The 16168-nt window shown below is 44.4% G+C and overlaps 2 protein-coding genes and 1 non-coding gene across 3 annotated transcripts; all 3 read left to right on the forward strand.

Moving 5' to 3' along the window:
- Window positions 1-110: 110 nt before the first annotated feature.
- Window positions 111-3590, forward strand: nrm (nurim). Its single transcript, XM_012831407.3, has 4 exons — window positions 111-306; window positions 1408-1601; window positions 1783-1959; window positions 2368-3590. The coding sequence occupies exons 1-4, from the start codon at window positions 156-158 to the stop codon at window positions 2698-2700; spliced, it is 855 nt and encodes a 284-aa protein (XP_012686861.1). The 5' UTR covers window positions 111-155; the 3' UTR covers window positions 2701-3590.
- Window positions 887-959, forward strand: trnak-cuu. The gene has a single exon. It is a non-coding gene; the product is annotated as a tRNA-Lys (tRNA).
- Window positions 3591-3676: 86 nt separating the features above from the next.
- ppp1r18 (protein phosphatase 1, regulatory subunit 18) lies at window positions 3677-16023 on the forward strand. The gene is made up of 4 exons (XM_031585957.2): window positions 3677-4281; window positions 4882-9252; window positions 14090-14321; window positions 15046-16023. Exons 2-4 carry the CDS (start codon window positions 4996-4998, stop codon window positions 15063-15065), a joined length of 4509 nt encoding a protein of 1502 aa, XP_031441817.2. The 5' UTR covers window positions 3677-4281; window positions 4882-4995; the 3' UTR covers window positions 15066-16023.
- Window positions 16024-16168: the final 145 nt, after the last annotated feature.

Genomic DNA, 16168 nt, shown 5'->3' on the forward strand with positions numbered 1-16168 from the left:
AGCAATTGTGGTGCTAAGGCCTCGAGCATCTGCCTTAATGTTGACGTGTTTACTTTACACACAGCTCCTCCGACTGGTTGCAGTTTGTCAGTGCAGTAACTCATCCCGGAAATTAGTTTTACTGAGAAAAACTGACAAAAAACATAAAGTTTAAGATGGCGTCAGACGCGGTCCGACTGTCTTCTTTGAGCGTTTTAGCCCTTGTGAACTTTGTTTTTGTATTCGTGACCGGTGTTGACTTTGTGCGCTTCATCTCCTTCCGAGCCATTTACCACAATATCACAGGGGAGTCGGCGCTATGTCAAGGTAACATTAGAGACATATATTTTAGCTTCAGTAGCATACTTTAGCTTCCATAGATAAACTGTTCCTTTACCATTAGCCTGACGTTACCTTGTCATATATTTAAGGTTATTTGCAAATACGTTGTCAATGTCAACATTTGTGTTTAGCCTAGGCTAACGTTATTAGAAGTTAACATTACATTGTTGGGAGTTTAACTAATGTTAACGTTGCACTTTCTTTGCAATACATAAGCTTTCTGCAGTATGTCGTAAGGCTGCTTGTGGAAAGCATGTTTCATTTCGAATTTAAAAGACACTTTTCAGTTTCTTTTAATTCTTCTTTCCAGCAAATTCTACTCATGAATTGCTTAGAAAAACGAATCTACAAATATGCAATGCATTACTTTTTTTTTTTATTGATGCACATTATGATTAAACTACATGTAAATGTTACTTGCATGGCAGAAGGGAAAAGTTTAAAACTTGGAAAAGTAAAGCGGAAACATTAAAATATGTAAAGTTAAAAGTGAAATGACAGGGTAAGTTTTTGAAAGTGAGACCGGCCAATCTTGAAATTGGCGCGATGATGTCATCACGTTACAGCCCGGCTAGCTCAGTCGGTAGAGCATGAGACTCTTAATCTCAGGGTCGTGGGTTCGAGCCCCACGTTGGGCGATAAGATTTTCTGCTTGGATGCAATGCATGTCATGTCAAAATGCTTATAGTGAGTGAGTTTTCAGTGGCATCTATTCGTTGAAATGAAATATAGTATTCATAATTATGTGTTCATTAGCGTAAAATTACTAACGGAGTCCGCCATGTTGCACCGGCATGTCTTCACAGTGGCCCAGAACAGACAAACCAAAACACTGGCTCGAGTCAGGGCTTTTCACATTGTTATGGTATTGGAAACCGACACCGTAGGTACTCGCACACTCGTGTAAATGGAAGGGTATTCAGTTGGTTGCATTTCAACAGCCTCACCACTAGATGCCACTAAAAACTACACACTGTACTTTTAAGAGAGAAAATATGGATGCCCTATCGTGAAACCAGATAATGTGCCTTGCTGATAAGCACACCACCTCCACCCCTTTTCTTAGACTGTCTATCCTTGTTTCAGAGTCTGTGCCTTGGTCTGTGGCATTGAGGGACACCTCCGTCCTCAAGGCTGTATGTACAGACCTTATCCTGTTGGCTCTCTTCACTGTCCAGCATAGTGTTTTGGCCTGGGCGCCAGTTAAACAAGCCTGTCAGTCTGTCCTGGGAGTCTTAAACCGGGCTATGTACTGTTCCACAACGGCTCTGGCTCTACAGGTAATTAACACTGTATTACCACAACCATAGATATGTGTATGTCAGAGTATTCTTCCATATACACTGATGACCACAAAAATAACTTTGGCTGGGATCCATCTTAGTGAATTCCCTGTTGCTAGTTGTCTTGCCTCAACCATGTTTTTGCCTAAACATGTATTTTTTTCTCTCCATATGTCAGGTTTTAATGCGTTTCTGGCAGCCTGTGACTAACGCCCCATGCCTGTGGTCTGTGCACAATGCACCCTGGGACATATGGTTTCCTTTGATCTGTTTCATTCTTCATTTTCTGGCCTGGGCCATTATCTTCAGTATTCTACTGATATTCGACTATGGCGAACTACTTGGAATCAAACAGGTAACAACTAATGACAATCTTAATCCCAGTACCAGATTGAAGTAACGATTATGCACTATGGCTTAAAAAATAAGACTAAAACCTAAAATATTTACATATATTTAACACATTACAGGTTTGTGCAATGCTAGTGTTGCTGTAAATGCTAGTGTTTACTGTTTCAATAGGCAGACCTATCACAGGTGTGCACTGTGTGTGTTTGTGCTTTTGTAATGGAAGTCCTCTGCAAATGTTAAAGTCATTTTAGTGTCACTTCCTTATATGCTGTTTGCTGAGGGGGTTCACTGAACTATTACTTGATGTGTGGCTGTGGGATGTGTTTCCAATAGTCTATGTGGGAAAGAAAGGCATTACCCATAATTCTTCATCTGCCTCACACTCTCCTGCCTCTCTGCCATTTTCCCTCAGGTGTATTATGAGTGCCTCGGCATGGGTGACCCCTTGGCCTTAAAATCAGCCCGAGCCCAGCGTCTCTATGCCCACCTGCGCCACCCTGTGTGTTTGGAGCTTGGTGTGGTCCTCTGGCTGTTGCCCACCTTCCCCTTGGACAGGTTTCTGCTGGCAGGTTACCTGACGGTCTACCTGGCCCTAGCCCACTCCCTGGACTCCCAAGACTGTACCTATCTGAGTGTGCAGCTGCGCAGCAAGATGCAGCTCTTCTCATTACCTCCAGGTGGCAGTGGTCAGGTTTCTCCGACCACAGCCAACAACAACAATAACAACAATCACAAGCGTGATTGAATATACAGTATATACAGATGTCATGTGTGTTGGAAAGAAATGGGAGAGGAGACGTACTGAATTAGTCTCCTGACAACAAACAAACAAACAAATAAATCACTGGTGTTTACAGCTGCATTTGAACAAAAGAAGAATTGTAAAATATTGTGCAGTTACCCTGAATGTTAAACGTAAGGTATTCAGGACAATGAGGTAGAGCATGCTTGCTGCAGCACTCTGCATTTTTTTTTTATGTGTATATTTTGTCATCAGTATCCATGTTTTATTGTATTTTAATTTGTATTTATACACTTTATGCCAGTTGCTGCAAAGCTTTTTAAGGTGAATGCCCTTTACTGCAGACTGGGTCAGCAGTCAGAATATGACTTGCCACCCATAGGAACAAACACATTAGAGTGCCAAGCTATTTAATGTGTGTTTTGTCTGATTTTCACAACGTTACATCATAGATTTATAGAAGCACTCTTAAGTGCATCTGCAGAAATGTTGCATCAACTGGATTTGTTGGCTACAGTGTTTTAAAACGGCCACAAGGAATTAGGTTGAATTATTTGTACTGATTATTTTGACGACCAAAAGTGCTGCGGATGGACTTAACTAATTCCACCAAAAAGAGCAGACTAAATGTGCTGTGTATTGAAATGCAGATTTAAGTGTTAAATAATGAGACAAAACAAGCTGTGTTTTTGTTGCTATGACAATCTCCTATATACAGACTAAAGTAATGTTGAAGTTTCTATTTGCCCAGAGCTTTGGTGGCCTTTTGCAAATCTCAACAACACAGCTTATACACTGGAAAGACATATGTTGCTGTCTGAGCTATGCATTGATGCATATGAGGATATACTAAGCTACAGCGTCAGATTGAAATAAAATTGTCATTCAAGCAATCTTGTGTTGTCATTTATAGTTGTAATGGACCTGAAAACTTTGAAAAGTCAGCACATCGCTATAAAATATATGAGATAGACTGCCGTGTCTGTTATCATATGCAATTTTTTGGGCCCTTCAGAAGCCCACATCTAATCTCCCGGAGGAAGGCGGGTGTGTAGGCTACTCTCACCTCGCGTAACTCGCGCCCTGTTCTGTCAACCCCACGTTCAGCGGTGACCCCCTTCACCCTAGCTGTGCGGGAGCGAAGGAGGGAGGGAGCAAAGAGATGGGGTGGGTGACTGGCAGACGGGATGTCTAATTTAGACGTCTTTTCTTAGGACGAGCAATATGGTGTGTGCCACTAACTCCCTGAAGGTATTTAATGTAATTATCGGATTACCACCGAGAGGCACCGAAGCTGGAAATATTTACTACCAATGGAGTTTCCCGTCTTCACGTTCTGATTCACACCGAGGTCGCACTTATCTGAGTTATATAAATATTAATATGCTTCGGGTTTGACGACGTCTTTTGAACAGTTAACCATCTGCTTCCAGGCACTGGAGGACCACATCGTTTAGACTTAAGCCGTATGCTACGTATGCCAAGCGCACAGTGCTTTTTATCTTTGGAAAAGATGATAATCACTTTGAAGACATCCGCGCCTGCATTACAAACGCCAATCAGAAGAAAATAAGATCGCTGAAGGTTTGTACACGTTAACTACATATTATTTCGTCACTGTCATGTAATGGACAATACATTTAATTGTTTAATCAGTTTTTGATGCACTTGCAGCAGATTAGTCTTATAGAACTGTTTAACCCCATAGTGGCCAATTGAATCTTTGGGAAAATGACATATCTTATACTTTTCCGATTCTCTTCGGCCAGCAAAGTACAAAACAATTACAAACGAAGTGGTTTTGAATAAAGTCTACATCAACCTTTCTGAGGATAACATAAATGGCATCACTGTAACCACCCAGTTATCTAGCATGAAGGAGACTGTTCGTTCAGACTAGACAACTTTACTTTGACTGTTAACAATGGCTTTGATGTAAACAGAAATTGTGTTGTGAACAGGATGACTGTATTTCATAATCAAATGAAGGTACACTTCACCATATTTTGGTCCCTCACAGACAAAGAATACATTGATAAAATAATGTGTCCTTTGCAAGTAGGCCTATGTTGGCAGTATCTCTTGTTTTGCTCTTTTATCTTTGCACAGGCGTACCTGCAGTGGCAGTGCTGCATCGCACGGCTGCCAACATTTTTAAAGAGCCTTTGTTTGCAACCCTGACAGGGCGCAGTGACCTGAGAGAGGAATCAGGCAGGCAGCCTGAGATTTTGACAGAGAAATCCCCCACATCCATCCATCCATCCATCCATCCACTGCAGCAGACCTTGCTCCCTCTGTATGATGTCTGTCTCCTCACTGCCAGAATGGAAGCAACTCCTGCTGGAGAGAAAGAGGAGAGAGGAGGAGGAGCGCGACAGGAGAGAAAAAGAGGAGGAGGACAGGCTCGCCAGCATGCCCGCCTGGAAGCGGGGGATCATCCAGCGAAGGAGGGCAAAGCAAGAAGGCGGAGGAGAAAGGGATAAGGAGAGAGAAGGAGGGTACCAGGTTGTGGACTCAGGGGATGCAGACAGCTACATATTGACTCAGACTGGTGGCGAGATTACCATTATGCTGGAGCCAGAGAGGCCGCAGTTTGACCCCCATCCAATAAGGGCGTTTGGGCGCGTTTCCGTAGAAAACATTGGCCCCATCCGACAGAACCCGTTCATTAAGTCCCAGAGAAAAAAAAGCAGGGAGTTGGAGAAAGGAGTAGATGAAGATGTAGGGACAGAGGCAGAGAGGGGGATAAGTATGGAGAGGGGGGGCAATAGGGGTCATGAAAGGGAGTTTGTCAGAGGGAGGGAGATTGAAATCAAGCCAGAGAGGTTCAGAGACAGGAGCGAGGGCAGGGAGAGAGACCGGAGCATCGGGAGGGAATCAGGGAAAGATGGAGGAGGAGAAAGAGACAGTGTGAGGATAAAAAAAGAGGGACTGAAAGACACAGACACCACTCTCTTTCCCCTTGTGCCAGGCTTGCGTACCATCAAGGCTGAAAACATTATTATCATTGAGAAAGACAGAAGAGGTAGTGAAAGAGAGGAAAATATCATAAAGAAAGTTGTGGACAGGCAGAAAGAGAAACAGGAGGATGATGAAGAGGAGAAGGAGGAAGGGAGCGGAGGAGGAGAGAAGAGAGGGATGAGAGTGGATCTGAGAGAGTTCCTGGCAGGAGGTGGGAGCGTGACTGAGATCAGAGCCACTGAGGTGCTGATTATCAAACCGGGAATGGACGACAGGATCGTTGGAGCAAAAATGGCCATCAGGGGTGGAGAGGAGGAACAGGGGCAGGGGGAAGGACAGGAGGTGCAGGGGAGAGAGAGTAGGAGCTCCAGTGAGAACACGGTGGAGGGTGAGAGGGGGAGACTCAGAGAGGCGTCCTGGGCACAAGATCAAGAGCTTGGGAGAGAAAAGGCCAGCATGAAAGAGCCTGCAGTTCGTCCCAGGCCGCAGGCAGCTCTCCAGCGAGAGGAGAGGGAGTTCAGCAGTAGCGGCCAGAACAGTGGGCTTTTAGAGAGAAGTGGCCGGGTGAGCAAGCTCCTCAGCAAATTTGGGGAGTACCCCAAGCCCCCGTCCAGGTCAAAAAGCTCAGACTGCTTCGTCCGGCCCAGCAGGGACAAGTCTAGCAGAGGGGGAAGCAGCGACGACCTGAGTGGGGGCGAAGAGGGACAGGGAGAGGAGGCAGGTAAGGGAGCTTTGAGGGGGGTGCCCAAGCGATCTTTCAGCTTCTCCGACCGCGTTCTATGTGCTAAGGAAAATGGGTTGCAAGACGATGACAGGAAAGCGCTAGAAAGGACATTCTCAGACCGCAGAACGGGGGAACCTCCCGAGAGGGGAACGAAACCAAAGGTACTCCAAAGATGGAGACATGGAGATAAACAAGTAAAACCAGCAGCTAAATCTGATTTAAACGTTCAGAGGTCAGTTGAGAGACAGAGTGAGTTCGATAGGGATTCAGTGAAGACAGGTGAGAATGACATGGCCACTGGAGAAAGGGCCGACCCACCCAGAGAGGGCCCGGTTGGGTCGGCTGTAAAGATGACACAAGATGAGGGTTTTACTATGGCTTCTGTCAAAAACACTGAGGGCATAGCATTTGCACGCAGAGTATCCATCCGACAGGAAGGAAAAGAGAGAACCACAGAGAGAGAAACAAAGAGAAACGAAAATGTGACTGACAGAGGGGGTGAGAAGTTGGCAGAGCGAATCACAGAGATAGATAAGAGAGAGAGGGAGATGGAAAGAGATAGGATGATAGAGAGGGAGAAAGAGTGGGAGAGACAGATCGAACTTCAGGTCGAGGAAAAGAAACAGTCAAATGTGAGGCGAGCAGAGGCCGAATCCAGTCCATCACAAAGCATGTGTATCCAGTCCTCTGAGATAGTAAATTCAATGATTGTACCAAGCAGTCCTTCCAGAGTTATGTCTGCTGTCACTGAATTCTCACTGAATTCTCAAACTGTAAAGGAAGCAGACAAAGTTGGTAGGCCAAACTGGGAAAACATTGACTCACAGGACCATCTTTCATCCCAAACGGTGCTTTCGCACCACACAGAGGAGCTAATCTCTAAGATAGGCAGTGTGAAGGATAAAAAGTCAGACCGTGAAAGTCGGAGGAGGACCCAGACGTGTATGTATGTGGATGCAGACATGACAAGTGGCCAACAGATTCAGAGTGCTGATATTCATTCACCTGAAGATGAAGTAGTCAGAGACAGCTATTCAGAAACTATGTACAAGGAGGAACCACTGGTGCTCAAGTCCCCGAAACGATGCATTTCAGTGGGTCAGTCTACAACCCCAGATGACGTACAAATCCCCAGAACTGTGTTCTATGGTGTTGACATGGCAACGGACAGACCGAGATCCCGCATCCCCAGCACAGATGGACTGGAGGATGGCGGAAGAGAGGCGGGGAAAGGGGTGGAGAGGAGGGAGAGCTGGAAAGCCGGTCGACCCCTAAACCGCATCGAGTCCCTTCGTGAGAAGATACGCCAGAGAGAGCAGGAGAGGCAGAGAAGCAGAGGTGCTGAGGGGGAGGACAGGGAGAGCAGGGACAGCAGAGAGAGAGACTTGGACACAGGGGACAAGGATAAGGGCAATGACTACAAGGATAAGGAGAGATGGAAGGACGCCGCACAAGAGAAGGCAGCCGAGGAGAAGAGGAAGATGGGATGGACGATGGAGGGAGGCGAGAGAGAGGGGCAGGAAGAGCCCTTGTCGCTGACAGCCAGCCAGCTTGACGTCACACAGGAACCCAGTGTGTCGAGAGCCAGCCCTCAACTTCCTGTTCCTCTCTCGCTCTTGCAACCTGTTGTTGCAGAGGAACAAGACAAGTCGGTCTACATCGCTGCTACTGCGGTTGCCTACTCGGACTGCACTGTGGACATAGAGGTGAAGGAACTCACACAACATGTAGAGGACCTCTCAGGCAATCAGGTTTGGAGACATCAGGACACAGACAGACCAAGAGGAGTTGGGGGCGTTGGAGAAGACAGAGGGGAAGAGCTCCAGGACGAAGACTACTTCCCTCCGTCGCAAACCTCCTCGCCCAGAAGCTCCCTCTCGCCTTCTCCCCCTCTCCCTCACTCCCTGGCCGCTATGAGCCGCATCTACAACCTGAAGGCCGTGGGGTCACGAGCCGGGCTCTGCATCAGTGAGAGAGCTGTGGAGGTCGTGTCACACAAGACTCTGCCCCAGGAAGACTACAGACCTTTCCGCCAGAAATTGACACAAGAGCCATCACGTCCCAAGGAGGTACAGGTAGATCATGCTAAAGTGGAACATCCATGGGAGTCGAGTGACGAGCCCCTCAGTGTCCTGTCTGTACAGCGTCAGGTGGAACAACTGCGTCTTAGAGAACAGGAAGTGAAGCGGCAGAAGCTCGATGAAAGACAGGCAGAGAAGAGCACCTCCAGCGAAAAGGAAATGAAGGTACCTCAGGGCCATTGGAGAGAGGAGTCCCAGCAGCATCACCTCCGCTCTGGTGATGGGCAGACAAGGGACCGGCCATCACCAACAGGCCGCAGAACGCCACCAACCCCCCAGGCACAACCGAAGCTGAACCAGTCAAAGACCTTCTCCGGTCCATCACCAGAGGGTGCCAGGAAACACCTGGAGAGGCCAACCGCCCCTGTACCACCCTCCTCCCCATCCTCCCTATCCCCTTCCCCGACTCGTACCACCTCCCTAGCCACCCTCTCCCCTTCCCCGTTTCATACCTCCTCCCCTTCCCTCTCTCCGTCCCCACCCCTCATTTCCATCAGGAGTGCTTCATCCGCCCCAGGCAAGAGGGGCACCACCATAACAATCACCCCCAGGAAGCCAGTGGGAGCAGGAGTCGCAACGGCAGCAGCAGCGGCCGCGCCATCGTCAGCAACAACAGGTAGCCCCTCCACTTCCAAACCGGCAGGCCAAGCCCAGGCGCTAGCCCCCAGCAGAACGGGTGAGGGGGGCAAGAAGAGGTACCCCACTGCTGAAGAGATTCAGGTGATTGGGGGATACCAGAACCTGGAGAAGTCCTGCCTGGTTAAAAGCAGAGGGACAGCGCATAAAGGGGTGAGTGATAGGTATACTCAGCCAGTGCTTGTTGTGTCTATAAAACATTTGTGTCAATACAAGGGCTTTACATTGTTTATGAGATCCCTATACCACGCTTCTATCACAATATGTTTTCCTGTGCAAAGTATTTCCAGTATTAAAGGTCACTTTGTGAAGCTAATTCTCACACAGTAAGTAAAGTAAAGTGCAGTAAAGTCGAGGAGCTGATGACTGACAAAGACAGATAAGTATCCGAGAATGTAGTCTGAACATATTTCTTCTTGTAGCTTCACTTTGCTGTTTTCTGACCTTTTATACAGGAGACAGAAACATATAACCAATACATTAAAACTCAATGCCCTTGTAAACAATCAAAATTAATGAAAATAAGAAAAAGGCCAACTGAGGTTCTTGATCTGTGAAAATGTTGAGTCTGATCTTTCATTCGGTACGCAGAACACAGAGAACACTTGAACCCAGATAAGCCAGGTTTAGGCTTATCCTGCACGACAGGTGAAAAGCCACCAGGTTGTTTTCAGGAGTATAGTAGCCGCCATGTTGTATCTATACTTAGTGAAGCATGTGTGCAATACTACTTCACTTTCTTTCTAGGTGCAACACAGTCAACCATTGACTCAGGTGTCGAAATTAAATTGCTATGATAGAATGATATCACAGACATAACTGGCAGTGGTAAATTTTGTTTGTGTGCCACTAGTGTAGTTTCACTGTTTATTCCAACACAGCAAGTCACGGTAAACCGAGGAAAGGGGGGGGGGGGGGATGTGACTCTGGTGGCACAGACAGTCACAGTCTTACAGACAGAGGCAGGAAACCACAATGACTGAGAGCAAACACACCCACCTCCACCCCCAGGTCTGTCATTGGGTCTATTGGCTGCTTGTTGCCAAGTGCTAGAGCACTGATTATTTATTCACCGATAATGCAGAAAGCATTACTAAACACTATGTTGGGAAAATGCTACAGGAACATTTTTTGATCTTGACAATGTGTCTGCGCATCATAATGAGCACACACAGTCTCTCTCTCTCTCTCTCTCTCTCTCTCTCTCTCTCTCTCTCTTTCTCTGTGTATGACAGGGCCTTATTCTCAAGTAATTAGGACAGCTCCACTACAGAGGCTCATCTGAGCATAAACAGAGAGACTGAGTTGGCAGCAGCTTCCTTACAGAAAGTGTGAGAGTGACAAGAATTTCAGAGTTCAGTGTTTCTGCTGAGCCTCTCAATACACACCTTTCACTGCAACACAATTCAGTCTTGTTATTGAAAGACATCTCACACAACATATACACTTTATATTAAGTATTATTATGATATTACAAGTAGTAAACTATGTAAATCTCTATTTGCAATTGCTATCAACGATTCTTGTTATTGAAAACACATCTCACACAACTTATGTATGTTAGTAGGGACTTAAGTAGTAGCTGTCAGGTAATAATATAAGCTAATGAAGCTACGTAATTGCCAGGTGATAATATATTTTATATATAAAAATATATATAATATTGAATTATTATTATCTCTGTTCACAATTGTCTCCAACAATTGCATTGAAAATATATATTCAAACTGCATTTGTGAGTTCTATGTGTGAAAGTGTTTGGTGAGGAGAAACACAAGCAGTCCGTGGCATATGTCTAGTCTTCTTCCCTCCCTGTGAAGCACATGCTGTTTCTCCATCAGTCGACAGCGTTGCCTGTGGCTTTCCTGGGAATGTCCTGCTTCCCTTTCAGTGGGCCTGTTCCCTGTTCCTTTGCATTGTCCTGTTTGTAGGGACTTTCTGTGTGAGAATACAGTCATGGCTGGGATTTCTGACTCATACAGTCAATATGAAAGAGCTGAGAAATGTGAGATGAAAGCATATATGAAATGTCTGCACTACATGGAATCCCTGTGGCCATTTTTATTGGTTTCCCGGACAGTGTTTGTCGCAGGTCTTCCCAGCCATTTTGCAACGTTGAACATTGACAACTACCCGATTGTTTTAGGACCCGTGTCAGGTTTTCCAATTCTGAAATGGGGCCAACAGACGTGATTTTGAAAAGAGAGAGAGAGAGATAGAGTGAGAGAGAGAGGGAGAGAGACAAAGAGAGAGATAGAGAGAGGGAGAGAGACAGTAAAGAGTGAGAGAGTGAGGGAAAGAGACAAAGAGAGCGAGAGAGGAGAGAGACAGTAAAAGAGTGAGAGAGAGATAGAGAGAGGGAGAGAGACAGTAAAAGAGTGTGTGAGAGAGAGATAGAGAGAGGAAGAGAGACAGTAAAAGAGTGTGAGAGAGAGGGAGAGGGACAAAGAGAGAGAAAGAGAAAGACAGAGAGGGAACCACAACGCAGTAATGCATGAGACAGGAGAAAGCGATCAAGATAAACTCTGCCTCTGCTGTTTTTTGGAAAACCTCGTGACTCGCTTACGGACGTCTATGTAGCCACTTCCTCATTAACACTAGAGCGCTTCCTCTAACGGATCACAGAAGAAGAACTAACTTCCTCCTAATTCACTTGGCTGTTTACAAAAACACTTCAGATGCAATTAACTTAGAACTTCATACTTCTACTTTTTGATTTTGAGTTGACTTTCAAATCCAGATCTGTTATTTAACTAAATGTTGGTGGTTTTGATCCATTCACATAAGTAGATTCAAGCATTAACAAACAATGATTTAGGCCTAGGCTATGTTGGTATGCTAATTTATGATGTCTAAATTATGTTTGTATGTATACCTTCATAAGAAGCATGTTCAATGAGGTTTTAAACATGAACAGCAACTGAATGGCAGTGTGTTATACCACTTGAAGCTGATTGGCAAAGCTCAACAATTATCACAACTGTTTTTGTACGACTACACAGGAGTTGACATAACTGGCAAATCTCTTAACTGGATCAGTCATTTCACTGTGAGAAAACCCACTTAACACCTCAGGTGCTAATTAAGTTTTGAGGGAACAAAAATCTTGAAGGTCATAAGGAGTTAAAAAAAACCTACCCATGGGGCATTGCACCGGCCGCTAAGTACGCATTGTTTATTTCTCCTCAGACTGTCCGGTGTGATTTCTTAAGTGTCTGTCCGTGTGAAGGCTCGTCCTGCAGGTTTGCGCTCTTGAGATCTTTTGACGTCAGAAGTCGCGCCGGCTCCCTAAGCTGACAGTGGGGGGTGATTCTGTGATCTTCTTCGCTCACCCTTGGCTAGGTCGTCTCTCTCTCTCTCTCTCTCTCTCTCTCCTCCTTTCTCTCATTCACTTTCTCTGTCCCTCTTTCTCCGTCTCCCCCTCAGTCTCCCTCTCTCTGTCTGTCCCTCAAGGCCTTGTCCTCACACGAGTGGTCGACTCCAGTGTCTTAATAGTTAGGGTGGAGGGTTTGACGTCTCCTTTCCATGGTGTACATAATATAAAATACATACATAGTATAAAATACATAATATTTGGATAGTTTCCCAGTTGAAATCCTAAAATTTCACACGCTCATCTCTTTGTCTTTTTTCTTCTCCTTCGTTGACTTCTTCTTCCTCTTGGCCTTTAGCCTTCCTGATCTTTTTTCATGGTCTGTTGCTCTCGCCATCCCTCTCCCCTGCTGTGTCGTCCTGGGTTAATCGGTGCAGCCACCAGGATTAGCCTGCAGTGTCTTATCTAGAAGCGCCTGCCCTCTCTCACACCATGGGGGTATTTGTGCGGTCCTGTGTCCAGACACTTTGCACTGCACTTAGGGGTTCGTCTCTCTGCAGTCAGTTTCAAAGCACTGTGACACTGTGTCCCTACAGAGCATGGCCTATAAAATCCTATTGGCCGATGTGTTCATTGCATTGTGAATCAATGATTCTCTTTTGTGTGGGTGTGCCAAAATATATGCCATTGCAACAAGGATATATAAACCAAGCATATCATAATTTGGCATTGTCACTCTCATGGGAGGAATGACAACTGCAGTCATGTTTGGGGTCTCTTGCCTGGAGATCAATAGGCACTTTATGAGGATTTGATGCTGTTGCATGCTCCATAGAATCTTAAAAATCACTATTTTAGCAGGACTCTATGTTTAAAAGGACTCCCTTGTTTAAAGTATTTTCTTTTTAATAATAAATACATGCTGTTTCAACAAAGACCGACATACAATAATTGTATGTGCTGCTTGTGGACTATTGACAGCTGCATTCATGTGTGCTATGCCTATGTATAAAAGTGCATTCATGTGTGCTATGCCTATGTGTACAAGTGCATTTATATCTGCTAAGCCTATGTGTAAAAGTGTTTGATAAGGCGGAACAGAAAAAGAAGGGTGTGGTGGTCAAATCATATGACATCTGACCCCATGATGTTATTTACTCTGTTATGAACCGACGCACGAAGCACAGTGAGGAGAAATTATACTGATACAAATTACACTATCAAGAATTTATAACAATGGGATATTACTGGTCTAATTATATTAAATATAGGATATAAGCATATCTACTTAGGATGTTAACATACTGGTACATAATACAACACTTGGTAAGTACCACATGAGGTTACTGCCTCAGTAATGGCACACATGATGCCCTTTTCTGCACTAAGGAGTGTGATTATCCATGAACCAAAGTGAAGGGGACTGAGGTCACAACACTCCTACCTTTGCCCAATGGTGAACAGTTCACTATGTGATGTTTTAACAATTGCAGTTGCACCACCACATGACAGTCATTGCACATCCACCAAAACAAGACTCTGCCTGTCCTCTGTGTGTTTTAACGACACAACATAGCCTGGTTATCCTGTGCTGACAGGCACACACCCATAGTTACATCATGACATCATGGTATATCTTATTCACCAGTGCTTTTCTTCTCTCCGACTGTCTCTCAGGTGAAGGTGTGTTTCGACGAAGTCCAGCTGGAGCGAGTGTGTGAGTACCCCTCTGAGACCTCAATGCTGGCCTCCTTCCCGCCCTCCCCTATGCTGGGGCTTGACCCGGGGAGGGAGGAGAGGGGGAAGGGGCAGGAGGAGGAAGAAGAGGAGGAGGAGGAGAGAGGAGAAGGAGGAGGAGGAGGGATCAGCAGGAATGTGGGCTCCGGAGTGGGCCGAGTGCTGAGAGTTGGTCAGTACCACCCTCACTTTAATAAACAAATAAGCAAAATATACAAAAACAAATAAACAATAAACATTGCTTATTGTTAAACCAAATGCTGAAAATAGTGGCTGCATTTCCCAAAGGCATCACTGTGCTATGACCATTAAAACTAAGAAAAAATAATGTTTCCAAAATGTCTCCATCATTTCAGGGGTTGAAGCACTACAACGCTTTTATGAAATGCAGCATTTAACACATGTGACTAATGTGGTATCAACCACACAAAGCAGAACTAATTGCAGAAAACTAATTCATTGTCTGTAATAAATGCTGCAGAAGACATTGCTTGGGGAAGCTCACCTCTCCTTGGCTAGTACTTTAACTTTATGAAAATAACATGTCTTCTGACTTTGCTGCTCTGATTGTGCTGCTAATGCTTGATTCCCATACTAACTCTGTGCTGCTTGCAATAATGCATTCATTATTGTGATTCCCGATAGTAGATCCTGGAGAATGTAGAGGTCACCTGTGTGCTGGTGTTATTTGGTGTGTCTGTAGTTCTCTCTATGTAGTTTAGGACTCTAGCATTTAATATGTCCTTGTAAAATGCTCCCTCTAATCATAATCATTTCATCATCAACTTTTGCATAGACATTCTGAAAGTTGGCATTTCAAAGTCTGGTACATGGCTGTCCTCCATTTACTGTTTTCACTCTCATTTTTAATCTTCATTTCCTTTTTTTATATACAGATGAATCCTGCAGACGGTAGACATCCAATAACCCCACTCAAAGTCCCCACTCAGCAAGACTCAGAATGCAGATGCATCACTTGTTCAAGGTTGTCATCGTACAACGTTTCCCATTTTAAGTACTGTATCTGACTTGTGTAACGTCGTGTTCATGTATAGGATTTTGTTTGTTATGAGAAGAACACATCTTGTAAATTTAATTTGAATATATAAGGAAGCTAATGGTACAACATTAGAGTAGATTTGATGACATATTTGTGGGTAGGAATGGTTGAGATGTATTTCTACCCAATGTCTACATTCAATTATGTTTGTACGGCATCTGATTGTGCCTGCATGGAACAGAGAGTTTGATCACAATTTTACGTACATTTCAGTGCAACTCAACAGGTTGTAATCAGCATGGTTTCGATAGAAGAGAATGGAATGGGTTATAGAATGTGCATGTTCTTACATTGTGACTTCAAAGTAAGCCTTAATGCACTTTCCATGATTCTCATGCTCAATACTGTTTGTAATACTTTAAGTGAAAACTACATAGAAGGCTATATAGTTTTCGGATACAGAAAACTATATATCTTTCAGAATAAACATTCCGACATACGTGTTTTCTTATATTGGCTTGGCTCTGCACAGCGACTGAAATAATTAGATTAATTGTATTTTGCTAGCAGGGTAAATTTTTTAGAACGATGTGTATTGTGTAATGGGAAGGCTTGGAATTAAATCAAATACTACTGCTCTGAGAAGGTGAAATTGTACCGGGGACGGTATTAAAACCCACTGTTTCTGTAAAAGGGATTGTAAACGTACAAAAACGATTGTAAGAAAATCTCTGAAGAGAAATGGACTTCAGTGAACTTACTTTATGGATACTTTGTACATCTATGTGATAACTCATGTTTTTCTATTGTGGTTGAAGAAGCTGGCTTCAAAAGATATGTGTAATATCTATGTATAATAAACTATTGTAAATGACATTGGCTGAGTTTTATAACAGAGAAATTCAGTTGGAGGAAATATTTTTATAAGTAAGGTAAATATCTGAGCTCTATGTCAATTCATGCCTAATGGTGTCCAAATTCAGCTAAATGAGACTTGACTAATTGACTGTCATTGTGAG

This window comes from Clupea harengus, chromosome 19 (genome assembly GCF_900700415.2).
Source record: "Clupea harengus chromosome 19, Ch_v2.0.2, whole genome shotgun sequence".
NCBI classification, from domain to species: Eukaryota; Metazoa; Chordata; class Actinopteri; order Clupeiformes; family Clupeidae; genus Clupea; species Clupea harengus.

What these genes read in the sequence shown, in the direction of transcription:
- nrm (XM_012831407.3), top strand. Translation starts at nt 156, where the DNA reads ATGGCGTCAGACGCGGTCCGACTGTCTTCTTTGAGCGTTTTAGCCCTT. An exon ending in GGAGTCGGCGCTATGTCAAG is followed by an intron (nt 307 to 1,407) that starts GTAACATTAGAG and finishes TCCTTGTTTCAG; the next exon opens with AGTCTGTGCCTTGGTCTGTG. An exon ending in AACTACTTGGAATCAAACAG is followed by an intron (nt 1,960 to 2,367) that starts GTAACAACTAAT and finishes ATTTTCCCTCAG; the next exon opens with GTGTATTATGAGTGCCTCGG.
- ppp1r18 (XM_031585957.2), top strand. Translation starts at nt 4,996, where the DNA reads ATGATGTCTGTCTCCTCACTGCCAGAATGGAAGCAACTCCTGCTGGAG. An exon ending in GAGGGACAGCGCATAAAGGG is followed by an intron (nt 9,253 to 14,089) that starts GTGAGTGATAGG and finishes ACTGTCTCTCAG; the next exon opens with GTGAAGGTGTGTTTCGACGA. An exon ending in GGGCCGAGTGCTGAGAGTTG is followed by an intron (nt 14,322 to 15,045) that starts GTCAGTACCACC and finishes TTTTATATACAG; the next exon opens with ATGAATCCTGCAGACGGTAG.